The 27,545-nt window shown below is 48.0% G+C and overlaps 1 protein-coding gene across 4 annotated transcripts in view; it reads right to left on the bottom strand.

Annotated features, from left to right (window-relative positions):
• PLXNC1 (plexin C1) overlaps positions 1–3,513 on the bottom strand; it is a 164,129-nt gene extending 160,616 nt beyond the window's left edge. For 3 of the 4 annotated variants that reach the window (XM_059683803.1, XM_059683804.1, XM_059683805.1), the window contains exon 1: positions 2,022–3,510. In XM_059683803.1, coding sequence (XP_059539786.1) covers positions 2,022–3,503 — 1,482 coding nt within the window. In that variant the 5' untranslated portion in view covers positions 3,504–3,510. Of the gene's footprint in view, positions 1–2,021 lie in introns of all 4 variants that reach the window. The other variant, XM_059683806.1, reaches the window with a different exon arrangement.
• Between the last annotated feature and the right edge of the window lie 24,032 nt (positions 3,514–27,545).

The following is a 27,545-nucleotide window of genomic DNA, read 5'->3' as shown; positions in this document are numbered from 1 at the left end:
GGGAGTTCTCAATAAATAACAGCAGCAAGAAATGCTATGGAGGGACCTCTTTTAATTATGTCTTTTTCCAATTCCAGATTTTTGGCAGCATGTGTTTATCCCTCGCTTGATTTCCAATGGGAAGCTCTCTCCCAGAAGCTCCCGTGAAGATGATAAACAGCTCTCCCACTGCCCCTTCCCCTCCTCATCCCAGGACCAGTAGGAACACCTGATCGAGCCAAAACACGGATTCTGACTGCATTCAGGATGCCTGCTGCGTTTGGAAGGGAACTAAGTCCTCCAGGACCCAATGGGTAGAGAGGCAGTCAAGAGAAATGTTTTGGCTCCACACATCTACACAGCTGTCAGATGGCAAAGCTTGGACTTCCACTGTTATTACCTGCTGTGGGCCTCCGAGCTGTCTTGTCATTAGCCCCAGAGACCAAGTATGCCTTAAGCTTGACCCAAAGTAATATTTGGGGGTATTTTCAAGTCTTTCAACAGAGGAGTGGAAGGCGATAATTTTCACCAAACTCGAACTATAGAATATAAAGATCTAATAAAGACAGATAGTAAATATTAAATTATATATGTGTATAGAAAGATGAAGTCCTTTAGGATGCATTATATGTCATTTATGCTTTAAAAAATGTATACCAGTGACTAAATGAAGGCATTATCAGCATGCAACAGATAGGCAAGGTGGAACAAGCAAATGACCATTCTAAGGAGCCTTGCAAAGTCCTTACGTTATTTTTTCTCCCTGGAAAATAGGGCTAATATTTAGTAAGATAGGTTTTGCCGAGAAAGGGGTGAGTGGGGTGGGAGTGTCTTTCTATACACATATTAATACACCTTAGAGCCAATGCTCCCCTGTGTGCCTACACAACAATTGTAGCAGCACAACACATTTTCCAAGTGGAGACTGCTCCCTTGCCTCCCTGACGCCTTTTATGCCAAAACAATGGCAACACCTGTAGCCATTAATTCCTGCTCTTTGATTTCCGTCCAGTTATAAAGGAGGCTCTCAGCAGGCTCGCTCTCAGGAGCCATATGTGGAGTAGATGTGCCAGCAGCCTTGGAAGGAAAACGGCCGCTGAGAAGTGCACAATGGCTCCATAATCCCCATCAACTGGACCCTCTTGAACCGCTGCTTTATTTTCCAGTCAAAGAAATGCCAATCTCAAGAGTCAGCTGTGGCTGCCCTGGGCACCCCAGAGAAGCCTGTGCTGTTTGCCTGGTTGGGTACCACACAAGGGTGGTGCCGCGGAGCCCCACGATGTAGTCAGGCAATCGGGAGCCCAGAAACTGCCTGTAGCACCCCAACACTTTCTCTTGCTCTCCCCTCCAGGGTGAGGCTTTTACCTACAAAGCCACCGCTGCCTGCCCACCCTCTCCCCCACCCCGCCGGAGACCACAGCGCACCCTCAGCAGAACCACAGCCCCGCCCCCTTGCGCTGGGTCGCGCTGAGGGTTCTGTTTGGCCGAACGCGAGCCTCTTTCCAGGCTGGCTCTGCCGCAGGTTCAGCAGGCTACCAACTCTTCAGACCACATCACCTGTGTTACGGCGGCGGGGGGCACAAGGCCTGGGGTGTGGCCGCAAGTCCTTTAGGAAGCGGCTTCTCTGCGGAGGGCACTAGGTTCGGTAACCATGTTTTGGGAAGGGGTCGAAGCCACAAGACAGCTAAAACCACACACCTGAGTTAGCGATTAGGGAGGGGAGGGGTGGGGCTGCATGGGAGGCTCAGCCCCAAACCAGCGCCCACGTCTGGACAGGGAAGGACGGCACTGGGATTCAGGCACTGGAGTTTTGAGCCTCACTCCTTCCCTCGCCACCTCCCCTTTTACACTCCCTTTGGGGACCTCTGGCCCTGCTTTAGAGTCTCCGAGGCCTCCTAGCCTGTGTGAGAATGGCGTCGGGCGGCCACCGGGCTGTGTGAATCCCGGACCCGGTAAATGCCAACCCGCTCTCCCTCCCTCTCTGCCTCGGCGGCGGCTCCCCAGCAGGAGCGCTCCTGGCAGCGTCCCGGGACAGGACTTACGCAGTTGGGCTCCTGGGGCGAGAAGTCCCACTGGCAGTTCTTGGCGCGCGCCTGGATCTCACTCATCCTGAAGAGGCACAGCGCCGTGGTGGCGGGGGAGCGCTTCTCCTGGCCCTCCCCGGTGGCCGCGCTGAACACGCCCGCCCAGACGTCCAGGGCCTCCACCAGGCTGGAGGAGAGGAGCAGGCGGCGGCCGTAGGGGTGCCCGTGGCCGCAATCGAGGGCCGCCTGGCCCTGGAACTTCACCTCTTCGCTCTGCGCGATGCGCGCCATGCTGGGCCAGCCCGTGGCGTCGCCGCTGGTGTAGTTGTAGGGATAGTAGGGGAAGTAGACGCTGGCGTTCCAGAGAAAGGCGTCCACGAAGTGCAGGCTGCCCGCGCCCCCGTCTCTCCTTTTGAGCCTGCCCTCCTCTTTCGTGTCGAAGCTGCGCCCCTCCGTGTTCTTGATCGAGATGGCTGTGTCGCGGTCGGACGCCGCCGGGTTGCAGCGGTTCGCCGTCTCGGTCTCTGGCAGCGCGTAGGTCGCGGCCACCGCCAGGTACCAGCCCTTCTGCGTGCCCGCGCGGTACACCACGCCGGCCGTCGAGCCCTGCGGGTGACAGGACACCACCTCGGTGCCGTTGTGCAGGGAGCTGAGGCTCAGGTTGCCCAGGGGCCGCACCTCGCAGGCGCCTCGGTCGAAGGTCCAGCCAGTGAGCAGCAGCCCCCCGAGGCCGGTCGCCCCCTCGCGGTAGGGCAGCAGCAGCTTGCTGAAGCTGCTCCCCGGCCGGGGCCGCGCGGGGGGCGCCAGCGAGACGGGCTCCGTGCAGTTGCCCGCTTGGTCCCGGTACAGGCGCGAGAGCCTGTGCTCCAGGCTGTAGTCCAGCTGGTCCAGGCAGCTGCCGCTCGCCACGAACACGCCGTCCGCCCGGCTCACCGCGATGGCTCCGATGGTTTGCTCTGCCCGCCACACGGGCTCGTCCGCGCCCCGGCCGGGCGCCGCCAGGGCCAGCAGATAGGCGAGCAGGGGCAGCGGCGCGGCGGGGCGCGGGGGGCGCGGTGGTGCTTTCCTCCGGGAGACCTCCATGGGGCTTGGGGGGTCGCCCGCGGGCAGGGCGCGAGGTGGCGACGGCGGCTCAGGCGCGCGGCGACGGAGACGCGGGCGGCGGCGGCTCCTGCGCGCGCTCGGGCTCCCGCGGCCGCCCCATCCCCGCGGCTCGCCTGGGAAGGAGAGCGGGGAGGGCGGCGCGCGGCGGGCTCGCTCCGGCAGCCTGTGCAGCGGCGGCGGCGGCGGCGGTGGCAAGCCCTGCGCGCTCCGGCGCCGCTTCCTCCTGGCCCTCCTTCTCCGGAGAGTTCCTCTGTGCAGCGCTGGCGCTCGCGGGGAGGCGCGGAGGGGAAGAGGTGGGGGGAGCGAGGCAGGCGGGGAGGACTGGAGAGGTTGGGTGCGCTCGTGCGTTTCACTTTCCCATTGTGAAAGTGGGATGCAACTGGCCCCCTTCCTCATCCTCTTCCTCCTCCGCCCTCCGCCTCCTGCCCGCCCGCCCTCCCTCCACGCCCATCTCCCCTCCCCTCTTGATTCGGCGAGATAGGGAGGAGGGAGGTCTGATAATTTGGGTTACTGTGTAGGTGGCCTCTTTCATCTATTCAAAACAAAGCTGAGCCGCCAGCCGCTGCCGCCAGGGCCGCCACCATCGCCCCTTGGCTGGCCCGGGGCTCCCGGGGCGCGCTAACTGTGCAGCGAGCGAGCTCCCGCGCGCGTCCCCCCGCGGGGCTGCTCCAACGCTAGGGTTTTGTTTACCAGAGCAGCGGGGCAGTGGTGGGGTGGGGGGAGACGCCAGACTCCGGGAGCGACGACCTTAGGCACCAGAGGGTTGCCTCTGAGGCCGGGGGCTGGGCCACAGGGAGGCTGCAAGGACGGTTGACAGGTGTGGAGCGCGGCAGGGAGGCCCTGAGGAGGCGCGCGGGAGACGGGGACGAGCCCGAGGCTCGGGGGACCAGGGCTCCCCTATCAAGGAGGGTGCATTTCCCTGGTCAGAAGAGTGAGGTGGCGGAAGGCAGGCGCCAAAGCTCTGATCCTGGACAATCCCTGGCGCTGGAGCTCCCATATTTGAAAAGGGTCTCAAATCTCCCTTGGCAACGGAGTCCCAGGCTCTCAAACCTAGCCCTTCAAGTTCTACTCACCCTCTGACCTTACTGATCATACCTAGCATTTATTGAACACTTACTACGTACCCGGTGCTGTTCTAAATTCACTACAGAAGACTCATTTAATACCCATAACAACCCTATTAATTAATGAGTATTATTCTCACTTAGCAGAGCTTAGAGAACTTGCGCGGGGGTGGGGGTGGGGGTGGTCCTGCTGGTAAACAGCAGAGTTGAGATTCTATCTAACCTGTATCCAGCTCTAGGACCACTTACACCTCCTGGTCTAGCCAAGTGCCACCTGTGGCCATTACAATAATACCCAGAAAGCATTCTCCACAGGTGTGACCAAACAGTTCCCCAAGTTAAATGCTGCAACCTCCCCTCCCCTTCCCAGCCTTCTAATCCGAGAACAGGTACCTTTATTTCCTTAGAGGCCTGCCCTCCCTCTCTCTCATCCCTTCCCAGTTCTTTACTTTGGACCCTCTGAGGTCTCACCAATGCCCTTAGGGCAGTGGTTCTCAACCTTCTGGCCCTTTAAATACAGTTCCTCATGTTGTGACCCAACCATAAAATTATTTTCGTTGCTACTTCATAACTGTAATGTTGCTACTGTTATGAATCATAATGTAAATATCTGATATGCAGGATGGTCTTAGGCGACCTCTGTGAAAGGGTCGTTGGACCGCCAAAGGGGTCGCGACCCACAGGTTGAGAACCGCTGCCTTAGGGGGGCAAGTAGCAGCTGGTTGTCCACAAAACCACCAAGAATTTCTGAAGCACAGTATACAGGGTGGGGCAAAAGTAGGTTTACAGTAATTAATTACTACTAATAATACAAGAATCAATTATGCTTCCTGCACTCACAACTGCAAACCTACTTTTGCCCCACCCTGTATTTCTGCATCACTGCACACCTGAATGACTACCTCCCCTGGGTGAAGGTTCAAGATTTCTCAGCAGGGGGCATCCTAGAGGACACACAAATGCCTCCCAGCTGCCCCAGCTGCAGCTGATAGCACCACGGCACCCTTACAGTCTGGCAGGTGATCCAGGGGGTCACCAGTGGCTCCTGGGGATCCCTAGGCATCTGTGGGAAATGATCTCTGTCCCTTCCCAGGCTGTTTCCAAGCCCCAGGGAGGGGACAGGGTGCACCGTCTGTCTTCTCCCAATTCTCAACTCTAAATAGAATCTATGTGGAGCGGTTTTTTTTTTTGGGGGGGGGGAGGGGGCGGTTTGAGTAAGTGGACTTCCTACAGATGCTGAGCCCTCCTGAAGGAGCAGCTGATCCAGGTTCAAACTTCTACAACAGTGCTCTGAGTTCTCCCCAGAGCTGAGGGATAAGGCAGGAGGAGGAGTTCGGGAAGGCGTAAGGAAAGAAGGGTGAACTCAAGCAAGAAGCAGAAAAGAAACGTGAGTTTCTGCCCCGAATGTGCCATTAATGGATCAAATCATTCCATCAGCGACGCTCACATTCTGAATTCAGAGGGATCATCTTTCCATTCATAATTTCCTTCTTTGAAGTTGGATAACATTATCTTTGCCTGTCGGTGGGCAGCAAATGCTTTCCGGTGAGATACAAGGTTTCTGCTGTGGTGATGGTGGTTGGGGTGCCCTGAGGAGGGCGGAGGAGGAAGGGGAAAGGCCTGAGATACGGACTTCATGTTAATCTGATCGTAAGCAAGACAGATCAGATGCGCTGTCTCTGCTCCAAAGTAATCAGGCCGTGCGCCCCGTTCCCTGCCCACCTGACATGCTTTAAGAATTTTTGCTCTGCTGGAAACGGAATAAGTAGTATCTAAGAAACATCCGCAGAAGCTCATAGAACCCATCATGGCCTAGCAGGGGATGTGTGTGCTAGTGTTTTGAAATTTCCCTGTGAGTGATGAAGAGCACACTGATCGTCACTGCCGTCATAACCGGCTGTGGCAGTGTTGTTATGTGCTGAGCAGGAACACTTCAATTCCATTGCGGAGATGGTTTACTTCACTGGTAACCGAGTAATTTCTCTAAGTCCCGTAGAGCTGCTACAATCAGTAGCAGACCATCTTGAGAGCTATTGGGATTAAACATACTCTATAGTGTGGCGTTTTGATCACTACTCAATTCATTGCTGCCTCATTTTGAAACAGAAACATCTTAAAAATACTACCATCAAGAAGTACAAATGGCTTTGATGGCTAGATTCTCCCCATTCTACTGGGACCATAAGCCCCACTCCTGAGCGCCAGCTTCTTTCCCCTCCCATTTAGTTGTATGTAGGCTCCTCCCAGGAAAGAAATCCGAATCTGTGCCTACTTTTGGGCGTGAAAAGTGTAGGGGACTAGGAGGCGTATAAAGGTATTCTTTGCTGATTCTGCCCTGTTTTGTGCAGGCACGGTTGCCCCTTCCCAATCTTCCTGTGAACTAAAGCTCCACCTTCAGGACACACGTTCACATTGGAAAAGTGTGGGAAGTACAAACAACCGGAATAAATATTTAGGCATGCTGTGGATGCTGTGTGTCTTTGATTTCTTTTTCTTGGATACTGCTGTCTGGCCAAGGGTACAAATCCCATTGGTGACAAAGCTTCCCTCTCCAACTGATGGAGCCCATCCCTTTGGATGTCACTATTGCACACTCAAAACTCCTTGAAACACTACTGGCTGACCTCCCCCCCGCCCCGCCCCCCCCCCCCCCCCAAGAAGATGGTGCAGGCCTATCCTCCAGACAGAGGCTCGCTACCACGGAAACAGGCAGTTCCGACTGATTCCGAGCAGTTTTATTTGTAGCGTTCACTAGATGGGAAAGTCTTCATCATGAGAAAATATCAACTCCCTCAGGCACTGGAGGCAATCTGGGTTAACCAGACCGTCCACAATCAGACTCCTCTCTGCTGGACAGGACGTGAGAGATTCAGTGGTTTCCTGTCGAGGCTCGGACATTAAGAATGTTCAGTAGGCAATTGGCCACAGTCACAAGATGGCTATCATTGGTGCTTCAGTTTCCTTTCTGACAAAAAAATTCTAACCGTGGTCTGTAGGGATGACTGGGTCAGCAGGGATTGAAAGCAACTGAGAAAATTAGTTCTGGTGGTCAATGAATTCTCTTTATGCCTTGTCTACGTAGTTACAACCCCCGCCAGGCAGCATTTGAGAAACACTACCCAGTGTGTTAAATAGTATGTGTTATTCTTCTAAGACTTAAGACAGGCCACTTCTTTCTCCACAGCTCCGCTCAAACCTACGTGGTCATCCACGTGGGGGCCCTTCTCGAAGCTCCTGGCCCCTTGTGGTGACTGATAGGAAAACGAAATGAGCCAGCCTCCTTTCAAGTCTGCTGATGGGTAGATGGTTGGACACAAATAAGATGAAGAGCCATTTAATAAGTTTGAATTGATGCTGAGAGACAAGTTCAAGCAACAGGAGAAGTCAGTCAAATGCAGCTTAGTCAATATGTGACTGAGGGAACACAGCCCCACATCCTCCCTACCCAGCCACACAGCCCCACAATCGTGGACCATTCTTACACCTGGCGACAGTGCCCCTGCCTGTGGTTAAAGTGATGAGGCTCAGTGGGGCTCCTTCTGTAGGTGGAAGTGGGGTCACCTGTGATATGACACTTGCTCTCTTTTCCCACCTCATGGCTTAACAGCTCATGGTCATTCCCAGTAGAGTTACAATTACAGATGGGAGGATGGATTGGATAGACAAAGAAACAATTTTTTTACTCAAGGTCAAAACGACTTCCTTTATACTAAATAAGGGCCTTCACTCAGCTTTAGGACAAATGAGCTATTGCCTATGGAAAGGATGTAAATGTTGACTATTCTTTTTTTGAGTTCTAATATTTAGCATTTTTGAAAATCTTCACCTGATTTGAGAGAGAGAGAGGAAGAGTGGGAGACAAACATCAACGTAAGAGAGAAACATTGATTGGTTGCCTCCCATCCCTGCTCCTACCTGGAATCAAACCCACAACCCTTTGGTATGCAGGATGACACTCCAACCAGTGGAGCCACGCAGCTGGGGCTGAATGTCAATGTTTTAAAGAGACTGTGGTGTCTAGGACTTCTCCCTGGCACCCCAGCACCTCACTTCTCAGGTAGTATACCACTCTGTCATGAAGTTTCTCTTGAGCCCTTTCTTCAAAAAATTTGCCAAGACCCATCAGTGGTCAAGAGTCTGAGACCACTACTGCTTGAAAGCAAAGTATGGTAAATCAGCCATCACTGCTTTTCCAAGCAAGCTGGCGCTCACCCTGCATGAAGCACACAAAACCATCCGTTCGTTCATGATTTCTTCAGATTTGGTGAATCTCTATCACTTGCTGAGCAATTTCTTGGCCACCAGCTTTTCTCTGATTTTTCATAAGATTCAAGGCTGTCCCTGCTCTTATTTTACTTGCTGTTCTTTTGAAATATGAAGCCAAAAGGGCATGAAGGACTACACACAAAATGCTGATCCCTCTTTAATGCAATGTCTTTTTCCAAGTCTCTGTTCTGCCGTCACAGCTCTGAGGCTCCCTGTCAGCATAATCCTAGGCCCTGAATCCTTTGATAACTGACAGCGTGGCATAGACCCATTCAAAGGGAAGAGCTGCCAGAATCCAGGCCCTCAAATTAATAATAACTCAAACTCTTGAATAGCAGAAGATAAGATAAACACACAGATACCTTCACAGTCACTCATCGTTCTATTTCCTTCAGATTCTGACAGGCGATGCTCTGAGCTGACTAATAAAGTTGCCGGGCTTGGCCGTGAGCGGTCTGGTGCTCGCCACCATGCTGGCACCCCTTCTCTTTCATATGTCCTTTCCACTCCCTAGAAAGCACTTCCACCAAGGTGGGCAAGAATCAACTGGCACCAGCTCTGAGCATGGGTTGTGGCTGTTGGGAAGCTCTGCATGTGGTCCTCACAGTGAGGGCTGCTTCACTCGATACCGCCCTGGGAATGGCACTGGGGATGTGGAGGGCCCACAGCATCTCTCAGATACTCGAAGCCTCATGCACAAAATCCCAGGTGCAAATCTCACAGAAAGTTGAGCATTTACTTTGCCTTTCTGCCCCTCCTCTGGTCCCTCCTGTTTATTTCTTCGTCCCCACCTGTGCTTGGATATTCTCCACTTCTCTATAGTCCAGTGGTTGGCAAACCACGGCTCGCGAGCCACATAGGGCTCTTTGGCCCCTTGAGCGTGGCTCTTCCACAAAATACCACGTGTGGGCGTGCACGTACAGTGCGGTTGAAACTTCGTGGCCCATGCGCAGAAGTCGGTTTTTGGCCTGGGCGAGTCTATTTTGAAGAAGTGGGGGTACATTCGCTGAGGTCGACCCCTCAGATTGAGGACGTTTTTAGCAAAGGCCAGCTTAGGAGTATCCTAATTAAGTTAATAACAATGTACCTACCTATATAGTTTAAGTTTAAAAAATTTGGCTCTCAAAAGAAATTTCAATCATTGTACTGTTGATATTTGGCTCTGTTGACTAATGAGTTTGCTAACCACTGCTCTATACCATTCCCCCACTCTTTCCCTTCCTGCTCTACACTCAGACATTCACCACTGTTGGATGTATTCCTTACCTTTTGGCTTCAATGAGAGGCACCAGCACCAGATCCAGGGGTCGTAGCTAGAGGAGTGTCCAGATATTTATTTTCCTCACTGCCTCCCGCTGGAGGGAGATCCTGGAGGCCACGGAGCCTGCGGACAGCCCTCTCTCGCAGCCACAGCTAGAGTCACAGCCTTCTCTGGTTCATTCCACTCCCTCGCCCTCCTCCTCAAGCCTGTGGGAGCCAAAGCCTCCCTCTGTTGCTAGCCTTTACTGGTCTCCCTTCGTCCTGCCCGTGCCTCCACCCTGGTCCCTTCATTAGTGTATCTGTTTGTGTGTGTCACCTGTTTCCTGCCAGAACCATAGCTGAAGAACCAACCTTCCTCCAAACCCAGCTGGAGAAGTGACCTAGATGATAGTTCAATCTGTACATTGTTTTTCCACTGATGGGAAGCGCGAAAGCCTGCTGGGCACAAGGGACTCCCCGTCTTCCTCTCCCATGCTTGGCTCCCCAAATCTGGCACTGGGAAAGCTACATTTTCCCTCCCTTTGCAAAGGCTTTTTTTTTTTTTTTTACACTAAGTGCAACCTGGTGATACAGACAAATGGAAACCTGACTGGGTAGGATTATATGTTTTTGCCAGCAAGTCATAAAAGTAAAAGCTTTATTTAAAAAGTCAGCGAGGACTACTGGGGGCTGAAGGTTCAGAAGGTGGTGGGGGGCGGGGTGGCCATGACCTCTAAAACACCACTGCACATCTGAAATATCCTTTCAAATAAGACACGAAGCAACATGCTTTTTCCTTTTTAGACCTTTCTCCTTAAGTCTGAGCTCCAGCGGTCTAGAAATTCCATTTTTACTCCTTGTTATTAAAACAGGCTTATTGAGAGATTGCCGTACTTCCTCATCTCCAGACCTCACCCACCGACTAATATTTGAAGATAAATCGGATATTCTTAGTGCCTTCATGGCTCAAGGACAGGTGGCACACACTGTTCTCTGCAGTAGAAATAGAAACCGTCTTGAGTTCTAAAGACGGTGCTTTTTCAGAGGGTGCTTTATTTTTACCCTGCTGTGACTTCTGCACCTTAATCATCTGAACCAATTCGAAACCTGACTCCCCTCACTTATTGGATATTCCTCATGGTGATTAATTATTTACACTGTCAGGCGTTTTCCCTCACCATGAAAGCTGCAAATTTGGGACATTCAGGAGCTTTCATTGTGAAGAAAGGCACACTCACGTTCATAGTAGAATAGTCAAAGATGCAGTTCTCAGTCTCCATGATTTTGGGGGGCGGTGCAGGGGTGACGGTGATAGGACAGCATCTTGGATTTCTTGCTGACTGAGAAATGGAGACAGAGCTGTTCTGAGGTGAATTCGCAGAACTTGGCTGAATCAAGGCCTTGGAAACAGGGCCCCTGGAAGCCCTCCCACCAGCACCTAGAACTCCCACATGCCTCATTGCCAACTGCGGAGTGGGTGAGGTTGCATGCCCAGCTCTCAGAATCTCTGCGGGCACCCGCCTGCTCCTTCCTCGGTGGTGTAGCCCGCTTCAGCCCCTGGGGCAGTCCAAGATAACGATTAAGTGCTTGGGGACAGAGTGGGCCACCACAAAGGGTTAACCCTGCACAAGGGCATCGGGGCAAGAGGGACTGAAATCTAGCTCGTCTTTGGCTCATCAAGTCCTGTACCCTGGCATGGGGCTGAAAAATAAAAGGCATCTATCTCATGAAATTTTAAAACATATTAAATGAGATAATGTGTATAAAGCATTTTGTACAATGCCTGGCACACAGGAAGTGCTCAATAAATAATGATATTATCACCATATTATTATCATCATTATTAGACATCAGGGCTCAAATGCCATGTTACCCCATTGAATTCGTTTCTGGAGCCACCATAACAAATACCACAGACTTGGGGCTTAAGCAACAAAATCTTTCTTCACAATTTTGGAAACTAAAAGTCTGAGATCAAGGTGTTGACAGAGTTGGTTTCTTATGAGGCCTCTTTCTTTAGCTTGAAGGTGGCCACCTTCTTTCTTCATCTTCACATGGTCTTCCGTTTGTATATATCTCTGTCCAAATATCCTCTTATAAAATGCCAGTCATACTGGATTAGGACCCACCCTAATGACCTTCCTTTGCTTTTTTAAGGACCTCATCTCCAAATACCAATTTGTGAATTGATTATCTTTGCAAAAACAGAGAACACAAAAATAGAAAAGGAATAGTCTGCCACAAAAAATACTTTTGACAATATGGAGGAGTTACCACTGAATGCAAGTGTGAGTATTGCACTTGAATTATGTTAATTTACGGCACCTTTCAAACTTTGCTTTAAAATGGCTTTGTGTTGAAAAGGAAAAATTCTTATACTGTAATTACATTAGACAAGCTTATAATAATTATAATAATTATCAACTGAGTGCCAATAATACTTTAAGAATTCCACTGAGCACTAAGATTACACTAGTGTCTAGCAAGCCTTTAAAATAAAACTCTTTAAAATGGAAACAACACAGATTCAGCCTTTTATATTTTTAATAAGCAAAGATTATAGGAAATAAAAACCCTACTTTTCATGATAGAAACTTCTGTCTTATAAAAACTTTCATCTAAAATGGTTAGTGGACCCTTCTAAATTCAGTGAGGATTTAAACAATTGATTTTCTTTAACACGCCTTGAATAACATTCTCTCATCTGTTTGGGGAAAAAATGACAACATGCCAGATCTCTCAGAACTTTAGAGAGGACGATCCACCCCATCAATAGACAAGTTTTCATGGTATGTAATTCCATTATACATAGAAACAGCCAAGCTTTGATGCACAGCACGACTCCCCCTAGTGGATATAAAAGGTACTTGACATGAAAAAAAGGACACATTCACTACCTACAGGGTGGTTTACTATGGCTCACCAGCTTTCATTCTTCCCTGGCATCTGTCCCCTAAAGTTGCAAGTATGTCACCGATTAATACAGGTGTGATTAGGCCTCCTATTTATATCTGACATCCTTAGTAATTAAGGTATTTGTCTATAGACTTACAAATGCAGCATGAAATTAGAGTCAGCCCTGGAACAGAGCAATAAAACATTCTTTAAAAGAACAACCCTGATTTCCATTAGACATTTCCCAAATCAAATTCTCAGCTGCTGTAACTATTTGGGCCCAAACTGATATGGTGGCTTCATCCAAATCATGGAAAAGACAAGCTCTTTTCAGGGAATCTATTCAAAATCATGTCAGTGATGGCCAGCTACTTAAAACTGTGCTTTTGTATATTGTCCAAATAGGATTTCTGGGTGTCAGTCTTTGTTACATCTTTTGAAAAAATCCCCACTGCTTTTCATGTGGAGTGTTTATGTATCCATTCCACATACACTTTTTGATTATAGGCACAGCATTAGGTTCCAAATTGTAGGGGGAGGAGGAAACAGATATGAACAAGACACAGTGCTTGGCCTCTGAAAAGCTGATAATTTACTCTGACATGTCAACTTTCTGTCTCCTTCACTGATTCCCCTTCTTCTACCTACGTCTTTAAATGTTGATGTGTAGGGGATCATGGTAACTATATCTGCTCAGAAAGTTTTACCACCCCTCTTCTCCTGGTAATAGAACCTGCCACTGCACACTGCCCCCAACCAGATGCGGGCCCATGACCCAGGCCTGACCAATCCAAGTGTAACTGCGTTTGGTCTAAGAATAGGTCATGTGACCCAAGCAAAGCCCATCAGAGTTCTAGCCAGGGTTGTTATATAGATGGTGCAAGAAAGAAAAAAAAATCACTGGGGTGAAAAACCTGGGGCGACCAGTGACTTTGTTTTTTGCCTAGTAGAAAAGTCCTGTCTGAGATAATGAGGCCAACATTCCAAAAGAAGAGAGAGAGACAACGAGAGAGAGAGAGAGAGAGAGAGAGAGAGAGAGAGAGAGAAAGATTGGTTGAGACCAAGAAGAGCTGAGTGCTCAGACCCCGTCCTTTGACTTAAGCCAGTTTGACTTGAGCTGCTATTGCTTGCTCTGTCTTTAGCACTCTGTTACCACTGCTCTCTTCTCCCTCATCAGTACCGCCAGTGCCTATGGGCTTCTACCGTCACTCATCTGCTGAAGACTCTCAAATCTGCACCAGGGATCTACATGTCCAAATGCCCACTGGCTATCTCCCTTGGACACTACAGCATCTCAAAACAATTTTCTTCTCCACCTTTCCCTCGTGTGTTTCCGATCTCGCTGGCTGACACCACTGTTCACCCAGGTTCTTGGTCCAAAAGATGGAAGTCATCCTGGATATTTCCACTCCCCTTATATCAGCAGTTCTCAACCTGTGGGTCGCGACCCCTTTGGCGGTCGAACAACCTTTCACAGGGGTCGCCTAGGACCATCCTGCATATCAGATATTTACATTACAATTCATAACAGTAGCAACATTACAGTTATGAAGTAGCAACGAAAATAATTTTATGGTTGGGTCACAACATGAGGAGCTGTATTTAAAGGGCCAGAAAGTTGAGAACCATTGCCTTTGTATCTAACCAATAGGCAAGTCCATTGATTTTATCTCCTTAAGACTCCTCATATCCCAGGTTCCTTCCATTTTATCACACCTACTTCTTCATTTGGTCCCTCATCTCTTCATACCTGGGCTGTTTCAGGTGAGACTGGTACTCTTGGTCCCAGGCCCACTGTCCACCTCTCCAATCTAGTCTTTGCACTGCCCTCTTATTTTCTTCCAAAATGGAAAGGTTACTGCCTGCTAAAAATCTTTCAGTGACTCCTCATTGTTTCCCAATCTTTTTGGGTCATGGCCTCATCAGGCCCCTCTGCTTGGCTCCAGCCACCTAGATCCACACAAAGCCACTCACTGCTGGAAGTGACAGCCCAAGGGCTCTGGCTGCCAGGCTCTGCCCGCAGTCACAGCAGCTCAGAGGCCAGGGTAGTATCTCAGTACACCTCATGTCACACTTGTTGGGAAGCACTTACTCAGGAATTGCAGCTTATACTTCCTTACTTGATATATGAGGGCCCTGCCTACCTATCTTTGCACTATTATGTTCCCATTTCTTTATGTGCAGCTGTAACTGTGCTGTGGGATGAGCTAATTGGAGAATAGTTGTGAGGGGCCAGTAAGCCTGAACTCTGAGGCATCTATTGGCATGGGTGGCTATGCCTGCGAGCTTTTGTTATTGTTCTGTTCTGTCTGAAGGAGGAGGTTGATGCTTGGCTTCTGTGGAAAGACATAAAGACTTCGGACTCCTGTTCCTCAGACAGTCCCCTATAGAGAGCAGGGCTAGACAGGAGACAGAAGATGCACTTTGGCCAAAAGTTTATGACACCCAGGACATTCATACTACTACGGGCTAGTCTAGAAAGAGTGAAATAGAGTCAGAGAGAAGGGCTTTCTCCTAGCTTTGCATAGAATACTGTTTCAGCATGGCAGAGGTGGGGTGAGGGGTGGGATACAGAGTAGAAGGAGGAAACCACATTCTCAAAGCTGTTCCCCTGGGGTCTTCCTGAAAGGACTGGAGAGATTGGAGGGAAGAGTTGAGTTATGTAGGTCAGGGATAATCAGCCAGTACAACTCAGGGTTATAGTCATGTGATCTCATTGGTACGACTGGGGAGATCTGTGAAAAATTGTTTATAGAAGCTATGTAGATCAATTGTAATATGTTTAGTTATGAGGGGAAAACATGCTGTAGCATAGACAAATAAGGGTTAATTTTTTCCCACACAGGAGTCTAGTTGTTACCAGTATTGGTTGCTATTCATTGTTACTATCAAAGAGCCCTCAGGCTCTTATTATCTTTCTTCTGTCATAAGCTAGCCAGGACAGCTGCAGATACTGTACTAGTTTTCAAGACAAGAAGGGGAAAACTGTCTTTCTCCGAGAAAAACTGTTGAGTTTTTTAAGTGCAAAGGGAAGGCCCTAAGCAGGCATCCCCTTATATCTCATTGATCAGAATGTGGTCATATGCCCGCTCTGGACCCGTCAGTGGCAAAGAGCAAAGGAATGGCCATGATTGGCTCCTGATTGGCTTTTGAGCCTGGGTCTGGGGAAGGAACATGTATTCCTTGAGATTGTCCCAAACTAGGGTTCTGTTAATGGGGAAGAAGGAGAGAAGCGGAGCTAATGGGTAGGTAAAGAATTCTGTCCGCTGTCCAGGACTGAAAGACAAGCAGTTCTCCATTCCTGGAAAGTCTCCAGCACCTGCTTTCCCATTGGCCAAGTCCTACTCATCCTTCAGGTTCCCACTCCAGCATCTTCTTTGACACTCATTCTCCAGAACTGATCACTCCTCCTTGATGCCAAAAGCATGCCTGGTTCATACCTCTATCTTTGCTCTCATTATACTCCATGGCAGTATTGTCAGGCATCCTCAAGGCCCTAGACCAGGGGTGGGCAAACTTTTTGACTCGAGGGCCACAATGGGTTCTTAAACTGGACCGGAGGGCCGGAACAAAAGCATGGATGGAGTGTTTGTGTGAACTAATATAAATTCAAAGTAAACATCATTACATAAAAGGGTACGGTCTTTTTTTTTTTTTTTAGTTTTATTCATTTCAAACGGGCCGGATCCGGCCCGCGGGCTGTAGTTTGCCCACGGCTGCCCTAGACTCTTTGGAGGAAGTGGTTGTGTCTTATTCATCTTTGGCTCTAATATCTGGTCATGATGCCTGGCACATGATAAGTGCTCAGTATTTGTGGAATAGACGTTGCATAAACAAATCCAATATGGAAAACAATCATGTTAGCACTGGCCTCTTCAAGCATGGAGGCCCACTGAATACGCACAGTAGACAGCTCTTCAGTTCAGCCACACCTACTGACGGTGGGAGTATTGTCTGCCAAGCACCAGAGGCAGGCCAAGTGAAAAATAACGCAGGTTCCATGGACTCACAGAGCGTGTGCACCGTGAAGATAACTAACAACACACAGTAGCAGCTCATATGTGTCTCATGAGAGCAACAGGGGTGCAGTGGCAGGGGGAGACAAAAGGCCTTGGGGCAGGGATGGCACGGTAATTAAAACCAACAGGTAATTCAAAATCTGAACTTAATCAATGCTTTCCACCCCCACCCATTCACGACTTCTTAGTGATATAGGAAAATTGTCAGATTTGAATGTCACTTCCCCTGGGTGCCCTCCCTATCTGTCAGTGCACCTGTGACCTAGAGCGAAAGAACCGCAGGGTAAACAGCCAAAGAGGAAGCCGGGGAGGCAAGGGGGCCTCGGTAATGCATGATTCCGAGAGGCAGCTCTTGAATAGCTGAGAGCTGGCGCAGTTTCAACCAGCAATTTGAAGATGAGATGATTCCATATTTTACAATTGTACTGCATCTGAGGTTTTTGTTACGGTGTGTTATTGGAAAAGAGGCAACTAACGCCATATGAAATGCACCAACTGAATAACTTTATAGGCCCCTGGATATATAGAATCTGTGATTTTGCAATGGGGTAATACTGCAGACACCCCAAAACAGCAAGGACAAGTCTGAGGGTCTCCTCATGGGTTCTTACATTGTTTTGTTGGGGACAGAGGCCATGGACTTCTTTGACAGCCTGGGTGATGTCTATGGACTCTTATCAGAAGGTTTTTAGATTTTAAACCATTTTTTAAATTAAAAATAATAAAATAAAATACGTAGAATCACAACTATGTTGAGATACAGTTGCAAAATAGTAAAATTATGCCATGGTAGCATGTGGACTTCTTTAGTAACCTTGTAAATAACAGGATGTAGCAGCACCTCTAATATTTAATCCTGACCTGAATTGGGTAAGTATAAATCAAAGCATCTGCAACAATTGTCATGTGATTTGCAAAGCTCTGTGATTTCCCTTGGTGACAGTCACAGGTGCTACCATTACTTACTATTCCAGTGTGCTGCCTACATCTGTGATTGAAAGACATGCTAACTTTCAGTTCAGGAAAACAAAGATGTAATTTTCTTTAGCCACCCATATTCACAGGCCCAAGTCAAAACTGCTGTCCGAGGTTCTTCTACCACATGGTGACCAAGTCAAGAACCAGGGTCAGCACGCGTTTTCCTGGCCTGTGATGGATGCAGGTCTAGGATGTCACTTCCCACCTCGTTGAATAATTACATCATAATTTACATTCTCCTCCTTAAAAAAAGTAGGTTCTCAGACAGATTCAGCAACAGGAAGAGAGAAGGGGCCCTATCAGGATGCTAGCTGGAAAAGCCTAAATTCATTCCCATCAACTCTCCTGGGAGAGTAGTTAGCAGGCCTTCATGCTTGAAGAGGCCAGTGCTCACATGACTGTTTTCCATCTTGGATTTGTTTATGCAACTCTCCAGCACTCGTGTTACTGTGTCTTCGGCTGACTTAGCGGCTGCTGGGTCCTTTGCATCCTGTGTGGTAGTTTCACCAACAGATGTGGACATTTCAGACCGAGGGAGTGGTTCAGAGAGCAGAAACGCTCGCGCTCGCCTAAGAGAGGCTGTTGGTCTGCTCACTGCATGGAATCGCCCTTTGAAATGGATGAGGGATGAGTCCAGGTCCCCCTGGAAGGGAAATTTTGTGCCCATTAAAATACAGATGAGGAACTCTGTAGTTTTTCATCCCTTTGGTTGCAAATACGAAGCTGTAATCATAACTGTGGGGCTGGTTGCCTAGGGGCCAGCGGCACAGTTCCCCTTTCCTGTGTATTTTAGTGCTGAGCCAGAGCGGGGGGAGGGGGGAGGAGGGCACAGGGGAAGTGTCCTAACCCTTTTGGAACGGTGAACCACTCTTTTTTTGTTGATGCAAAAATTAAGTTCCTTCTTAACTTAGAAAGACACACACCGGGCACTCATTCTCCTTCAACAATTACCATTTTCTTTCGTTCAGTGGTTCTCAACCTTCCTGATGCCGCGACCCTTTAATACAGTTCCTCATGTTGTGGTGACCCCCAACCATAAAATTATTTTCGTTGCTACTTCATAACTGTAATTTTGCTACTGTTATGAATCGTAATGTAAATATCTGGTATGCAGGATGTATTTTCACTGTTACAAATTGAACATAATTAAAGCATAGTGATTAATCACAAAAACAATATGTAATTATATATGTGTTTTCTGATGGTCTTAGGAGACCCCTGTGAAAGGGTCATTGGACCCCAAAGAGGTCACGACCCACAGGTTGAGAACCGCTGTTTTAGTTGATGCATCTTCAAAGATTAGCTTCCATACCTGTAATTTTTTTTTTTTAAAAAAAGAAAAAAATCTATTTGATGGTAAATTTGCATCTAAAGAGTAGGTAATTAGGAAAAAACAGGTAATTTTTTGGGGGAAAAAACCCCAAATTCTTTTCAGACAAATCAGATTTATTAGGACACATTCTAAAATGTGGAGATGTTACATCTTCATATTGAAAAGGCTTGTGACCAGTTACACACTTATTATCTGAAAACACACACACAAAGTAAACTAAGGTTAAGAACACATCTGCTGGGTGTTGTCTACCTGACTATAGGTTATATTCTCCCCAATCAGCAGCCACAGAATTAATTCCTTCTTCATTTTATTTGTATTTCAATTATAAGACAAGCAGAACTTGGATCCTATTCTATCACAGCTATTTGTTTGTGTCCGTTTCTCTTGCGGATTTGGAATTTCAGGATCTGGTCTTGGCATCTCCAGGGTCATGCTGGACCCTGAGTGCGTTGTCAACAAACATTTACTGAACTGAATGGAATTCAAAGAAGTATCACTGGGTAAGGAGGACGCAGAAATGATTTTTTTCCTATAAAACCTAATCAGCAGTGATGAAAGATTTACCACCAATTACTTGAACAATGGATCTAAAAAACCAGCTTTCCCTTCACAAAGCACGCAGAAGAAGAGAGCCCAGTGAGGAGGATCTAAATGAGCAGGGAAAACGTCAGAAATGAACAAAAGGAAGTCTGCCAGGAACCTGACAGTGCTCGCTATGCCATTGCTGAATGAGTTCCTGATTTTAATATTAACAGTGACCATTATTACATTCTGACTTGTGTGGGGTTTTCATCTGCAAAATGGAGACATCAACAGAACCCCCATCATGGGGTTGGTGTGCGGATTAATGAGTTCAGTGCCTGTAACACACTTAGAATAGCAACTGGCAGGGAGTGTTACTACATATGCCAGGAATGGTGCTCGGTGCTTCTCGTACTTCACTGGTAGGAATAACAAAGGAGCCAGGATGAAGAGAAACCCGAGGAGTTGGGGAGGAGAAGAAGGGTAGGAACTTATATGCTAGAGTTTTCAGTTCACAGTCTTTGTAGTACTGTCTTGCTTGGAACAAGCATCCCCACTCTTCAGGAGGCTGGCTCTCTCTCATCCTGCAGGCCTCCTCTTAAAAGTCCAGCTCAGACACGCCTCCTCTCACTCACTGTCTAAAAAGGTTTCGTCATATTATTCTGCAGTGTTCTTTCGGCGAAACGCATCTAATACAGTATGTGATTGCACGTGTCAGTGTTAACCCATCTATGGAGTGTCTCCACCATTAGACTATTCACTCCACCAAGGCAGGAACCGGTTGTGATACGGATTATCTTCAACTCTTAGCAAAATGCTCAGGACATACCAGATGCTCCATGAACGACTGTGTCAGTGTACCCGTTGTCCACAATGCAATAAATAAATGTACCACGGTTCCTGCTGTCGGTTGGCAAGGTTACCTCCAGCCAGCATGGCATCCCCTTGGTCTACAAGACACTTGCTTCTCAATGCGCACCAGCGCTTAGAGGAGTGACCCCCCACCAACACACAAGGGATTATAATTGAACATTGCATCCTCTTACAGCTTCTTCCGGGATCCTAGGGCTTGTGTGTCCCGCCTCCAGAGAATTTTTAACCAGCCCTACTACTGGGAAATTTCCGAAGATGCACTAGACACAACCTGCAAAGGAAAACCAAAGAAAGTGACTGACAACTCCAGAATTAAACAACGAGTTTATGAAGGGAACTTACAGACAAGCAGAGTCTTGGGTGTCACCAAGATGGAGATCTGTGCACAGAAAGGGGATGAGGGCTTGAGGATGGGTAAAAAGTAGGTTTATAGTCATGAGTATACAAGACACAGGTTACTCTTGTATCATTACTTATTGATTATTGTATTTTTTCCCATATGAACAACTGTAAACCTACTTTTGCCCCACCCTGTATATGGAGCCTCTGGGAACCCAGGGGACTTGTAGCCAAGTGGCACGTGCTTCTATATTCCAAAGCAGTAGATAACTTAATGGACTTACTTATCTACCTAAAAACGTAACTTTCAAGAACATTCCTTCCAGGCGCTATGGGCAATCACTGAGAGCAACTTGCCTCTTAGGATGGCCTTGGACATGGCAAGCACCAGAAACCGTTTTTGCTTAACACCTGTATCAGCACATATTTTGTCATTTTAAACAGGCTTATAGAGAGAGGGGTGAAGACGGAAGGGGTGGTGACCCTGATAGCAGCTGGGGTGGAAAAGTGGAGGGAGATGGGCAAGATAGAATTTCAGCATCCACCATCCTTTTACTAAGAAACACTTTTTTTGAGACTTTCTGAGGTGGCAGAAGCCCAAATCTCAAAGTCTTGGGTAGTCAACAGTTCCTAAAACCCCCAAACAGGATCCGGACACGCAGGGTAAAGTATAGGAATGGCCCAGATGTCTTTAGCTTAAAGGCCAGGAGTGGAGAAGAGGAGAAAATGAAGAAGGAAGGCTAGAGCGGGTCTCCTTCCAGGGACAGCCCACACAGAATGCAGGGACGGAGGCAAAGAGGAAGAGGAGGCGAAGTGTTCTGTTCTTGTGGGATAGAGAAGAAAAAAATAGCCCCACCGGGAGCCTGACTACTGGACTGGAAGCCAGACTGCCAGTCCACTTAATACCCTTGCCAGCAGGGCGCTCGAGCCTGGCCTGGAGGGGGCGGGGGTGGAGAGGCTCCCAGGCTGTGAGACCCCGGCTGCTGCTCACTCAGCCCTCCGTAGCCAGGAATGACCAAGGAAGAGATCAGCGGACAGGAACCAGAACTGGGCTGCAGCGAACCTAACCTACACCGATGTGTGCATTACCAAAGGGCACCCTCACCCCTTCCCTAAAACTCTTCTCTTACATCTGCTGGGAACTTGTTGTCCTGGGCTGACTTGTTGGACCAGGACACATTGCTGCCGTCTGCCCGGAAACCGTGGTAATAAATCGGCAAAGGGACTGGTGTCTTCATGCAGCGCTCACCTCGCACAACGGTACTGGGCATCCTGTCAGAAACTCAGAGTTTCTAATGTGCTTCAGTGGCACCTAACCTCTGACCTTTCAGGCAGACAAAGGGATGAGCCGGGGTCTCTCTCCTGCCAGCAGCTTTAGCATAAGGGGTTCAGGGCAGCTCACGATGGCGATCGTGGTTGCTCTTGGTTTGATCTTGCTATCGCTCTCTCGTACTTCCTGTGTCTACGCCGGTGGCTGGGTTTTAACGCTTACTGAAAAGGCAGATACCCCCATCCCCTGGATGCTTTCTGGTTCCCTAGGCCTGGGATAGGATCCTGAATCCCGATAACTATTTTTGAAAGTGAAGGAATTCTTACCATTTGCAACAGCATGGATGGAACTGGAGAGCATTATGCTAAGTGAAATAAGCCAGTCAATGAAAGAAAAATACCACATGATCTCACTCATTTATGGATAATAAAGACCATTATAAACTGATGAACAAAAATAGATACAGAGGCAGAGCAGCGTCGAACAGACTGTCAAACTACAGCGGGAAGGCTGGGGAGGGTTGGGGGGCGGGAGGGCGGGTAAGAGATCAACCGAAGGACTTGTATGCATGCTTATAAGCATAACCAATGGACACAAGACACTGGGGGTTAGGGGAGACCAGGGGATTGTCAAGGGGAAAAAAAGGAGACATATGTAATACTCTTTGTAATACTTTAAGCAATAAAAAAAAATTCTCTTCCGACAGGAAAAAAAAATATAAAGAAAGAAAGTACATTTGGTAGGAACTAAGTTTTGAGAATGTCTCTTTTCAGGGAAGAAATTTGAATTTGCTGCATGAAAAGTTTGAAATAGTTGCATCAGGGACATCAAAAGTTTAACTTCCTCTTTCTGGTATCTTTCTCAATCTTTTGCAAAATCATGATCCTTAATGCATTGTTTTTCCTGCTATGGACAATTTGTGATGCACTGAATGCACAAAATGTAATTAAGAAATGAAACATACCTGTTTGTCAGAAGTTTCTAAAGAAACTACTGTCAGCATCTTTGAGTATTTTTGTAAATCTGTAATTTATATACAGCTAGGATCTGGGCATTTCAGTGTGTGTGTGTGTGTGTGTGTGTGTGTGTGTGTGAGTGTTGCCTGAAATGAAGAGTAGGGGGTGTGTATCTTTGGCATTTGATTTCTCAGATTAACATGTTCTCACATCAGATGGCTGTGGGTTTACGCTGAGTATTAGCTCTGAGGTTGGGATGAATAACTTGTGTTCTTCTGCCTCCTGATTCATGCCTGGAGCTTTCTAATCCCATGGCCTAAAGGTCTCAAAACAGATAAAGCTGAAATGTATGTCTAAAATTTCTGGGCTCTCACCAGCTATTTTGGAAATAAATAGAACTGCATGCAGGCAGCTTCCATGTGTCCAGAATTACCTAGCTAAAGTGGAAACTGCCCACACAATCACATTCCGTCCGAGTATTTTGAGCTCCACCCACCCCCAGCTGTTTTTAGCATAATGCGATGGAGGCAGGCAGGCCATGGCGGCCCATGGGGAAATGTCACCTGGGGCCTGAACTCCAGGTCTGCTTGCAGCTGGGCCTGACTGCTGGTCACTGGCTCGCTCCTACCGTAAATACATGATAACTTTTCAAAATTCTTTCCTTTGAGTGCTCATGCTTAAAACTTGTAAAAGTAGGGCAAACCTCATATCTCCTCATTTTACAAAATAGGAAACAGGCTCTGGGAGGCCAGTGTGTGGGAAAGTCAGGAACCAGAATGTGAGTGTCCTGATTCCTGTTCCAACAATGTCTGAGTCTCGGCTCTCCGCATCGGCACCATCTGGGGAACCGCAAGGAAATGCAGATGCACAGCTTCTTAAGGGTTAGAACCTGGGGCATGTATTTCTTTTTCTTAATCCTCGCCCAAGGATATGTTTTTTCTTACTGTTGATTTTAGAGAGAGAAAGAGAGGAAGGGAGAGAGAGAGAAACATTGATTGGTTGACTCCCATACCCGCCCCAACTGGGGATGTAACCCGCAACCTAAGTATGTGCCCTGACTGGGAATCAAACCTGCAACCTTTAGGTGTATGGGGTGACACCCCAACCAACTGAGCCACTTGGCCAGGGCACATGTATTTCTTAAAAAGCACCCAAAATTGAGGTAAACAGCCAAGGCTGTTAACCTTTAGCCTAATGTGAGTTGAATTGGAACATCCAAGAAAAATCATATGAAAATGAATTTAACTGAAGTGTAAGGAAAGAAACCTGGCTCCTTCAATTCAGGAATAAAGTCCCTTAGAGCAACCACTGCATTGCAGGTTGTATTGTATATGCAGGCGCCCTCTAGAGTTGTGCGAGGGCAGAGCACCTGCTAGAAAGAGACTTGTTAATAAGATCCCGAGGAATACAGTAAGAGTCCAGAGGGATCAAATGAGCCACTAGCGGCTCTGCAGGGCAGATACCCACCTAAATTCACCCAACTCATTTGGGCTTCTGCAATGCTAGAGAATGAAATGATACATATTATATCCAACATGGTTCTCTGTGGGCTTGAAAGAAGAGAGTCTCATTTAATACACTGTCAATCTCTTGGGGGTGACATGGTCTTCTCCCTTCTCCCATCCATGTTCCCTCTCTAATTAGGGCATGTTCAAACACTCCAATGGTGAGAAGTTAGGAGTCAGAACACCTGGTGCTGGTCCCAGCTCTGTCATTACCTGCCATGTGATCCTATATCAGCTGAACTGACCTTCGGTTAATTTCGTCCTTGAAATGGGGAGTCTAGTTCTTGCTCTGCTTGCCTTACATGCAGCATGCATTGCAATGACGTGTTCATACCTGTACACATGTAGATAGATGCATTAATATTATTCCTATCAATAGCACCACTGGATTCACTAATGCCAAATGAAGCATGTGCATTCTATTAGTCCCATTTGTCTTTAAATACCCCATTTCCTGGAGGCTAGCCTCTTTCCTCTCCCTGTTTTGGGGATATTTGAGATGCATTGGGCTCCTTCCCTTTCACCACTCAATCGAGAACACTCCGGGGTGTTAAAGAAGAGAGACCCAGGTGACTGCGGTGAAGACAGGAGACTGGGAGGAAGGCTGGCAATAGGTCAAACTGATTCCGGATTGAGAGAAGGTCCCAAGGGAGGGGAGACCGGCCCAATTCCAGGCCTGTGCCACCCAATTCCTGTAGCCACCAGCCACAAGTGGCTATTCAATTTAAATTAATGAAGTAAAATTTAAAATTCAGTCTCTCAGTCACACTTGCCACATTCCTAATGCTTAGTAGCCACGTGTGGCGAGTGGCTACCAGCCAGATGTGCTGGTAGAGAACGTGTCTGCTGTTGCTGAAGATTCTGCCAGACTAAGCTGATGGGCGGACAGAGTCAGTCTTTCCAATGGTGTGGCCAGACTTCAGCCAGAGAACAGCGTTGTGATGTCAGTGTACTGAGAGGCCTGGGCAAGCCGGGGCGTGCCACTTTCAGGCAGAAATTCTTTAGCCACCCGGCAGAAACTTTGATGAAGTATTCTCGGTGAGGCGCAGCTCTCTGCTCATTTTGGTGTCTGAGGCAAGATGCTATGTGCCATCAGAATTCCCCCAGCCAGTGGCAGAAATAGATTAGGGATCAAGCTCAGGAGCTGTCCCAATAGTCTAGGTCAGTGGTTGGCAAACTTCGGCTCGCGAGCCACATGCGGCTCTTTGACCCCTTGAGTATGGCTCTTCCACAAAATACCGACTTCTGTGCATGGGCCACGAAGTTTCAATCGCACTCTACGTGCGCTGCGCACCCGCACATGGTATTTTGTGGAAGAGCCACACTCAAGGGGCCAAAGAGCTGCATGTGGCTTGTGAGCCGCAGTTTGCCGACTATGGGTCTAGGTTTTAGGGCTTGGCTGGATTCTCGTTCTCTATTTATTCCAGGGGTGTGGAGGTGGGGGAGGGTTGTATCTCTGAACTATTTCATCCCAGGCACATGGCTTGACTATCTTCGCTGAGAGTTTTTTCTGATGTGCATCATGCAAAGTCACAAATTGTGATATTCAATATGCTGATAACAAGTGATTGGTTGCTGACTGAGCTATCCGTCCCAATAGGACTCACAGCCGCCTCGGGAGCTGGCTGTCTCAATGCAACGCTAGCTGACCTCTCTCAGAGGTGACCCCTGGCAAATGCATCATATCACTCTGATTATCCTAAAGGACTTAAAAATAAGTGAGAGGCGGTGTAACATGCTTCCATTGTTAATGGGAAAACAGATGAAGTGAATTTTTTAAAAATTAGATTTTTATTGATTTCAGATCGAGCCTGCAACCTGGGCATGTGTCCTGACTAGGATTTGAACCTGTGACCTCTTGGTTCATAGGTCGATGCTCAACCACTGAGCCATGCCTGCCAGGCTAGAGTGAACTTAATTGATTTTAAGTTACACAAAGAAACAGAACTGAACAGATCCCAGCTGTTCTGAACCCAGGATTTATTCCCCTAGTCACCAACCCCAGCCCGTGTTCCCTCAAACATGATGTGTGTGTGTGTGTGTGTGTGTGTGTGTGACCAGCTTCTTCTGGCTTCCACTCTTCTTTCTGACCATAAGTTCAGGTACTAGGGATACCTTTCAAAATGACAATTTGTTCTGAACTCTTTAGGAGACCGATTCTTGTAGACTGAATCCAGAATAATTAAATTCTTTGTTCTCTATAAAGTTCATCTTTATTGAAACAATTGTCATGCGATGTTTGTTTAATTTAACCTTACATTCCAAATCAGCTAGGTATCAATAGGTAGCTCCTAGATGGGCAAGGACACTGTCTTACATCTTTGTACTTGCGGTGCTCAGGGTAGTGCCTGGCGCTTACGTGACAGCAATGGAAAGTTGCGGCTAACAGGAATATGCCTACTATTGTCACAGCGCGGGCGCAGAGGCAAAGCTGATCCCGGTGTAGCTCACAGAATGGAAGGCTATTGCTCATAAACAGGTCACATTCTTACAACCCTCACTGTGTGCAGGCATTTCACATAGATTTACTCTTTTAATCTTTATAAGAATCATATGCAATAGATACCACTATCTCCATTTTACAGGCAAAGAAACAGGTACAGAGAAGGTAAATGACGTGCCCAAGTTCAAAGAGCCAGGAAACGAAAGAATCGGAATTTGAACTCAGGCCCTCTGGCCCCAGAACATGTGTCCCTGTCCTTGTGATGTAGTAAGGAGGAAGAAGATGGAATTTCCACCTCCACCTCACATCCTACACAAAAATATCATCTAAGGTGGTTCCAAATGATCTTCTGTCGGTCAAATGGCTAAGAGGCAATCCATCACCAACCTGGGAGTGATCGATGACTTTGGGCCACCATTCAGGCAAGTACAGACATGAGAGAAGATAGGGGTCATACGCTGGAATTTCTCCCCTGGAGACGTGTTTATCAGTGTGTGTGTGTGTGTGTGTGTGTGTGTGTGTGTGTGTGTGTGTGTGTGTGGAGGGTGGGGTGGTGGGGGGGGGGGGGTTGGCGGGAGGGGTTGCTAGGGGAGAGAAAAGAAGAGGGAAGAGAAGGTTGCCAAGCAGGGGAAGAGGAGCCTTACGGAGGAGGGATCCTCTTTTACCCTTTGTCCCTGGGCAGCCACCGTCACAGAAGTGCACAGGCAGGGCCTGTGTCGGAGAATAGCGATGC

This window comes from Myotis daubentonii, chromosome 2 (assembly GCF_963259705.1).
Source record: "Myotis daubentonii chromosome 2, mMyoDau2.1, whole genome shotgun sequence".
Taxonomy (NCBI): domain Eukaryota; kingdom Metazoa; phylum Chordata; class Mammalia; order Chiroptera; family Vespertilionidae; genus Myotis; species Myotis daubentonii.
The sequence above is the reverse complement of the archived record's forward strand: the minus strand, read 5'-3'. Positions and strand labels throughout refer to the sequence as shown.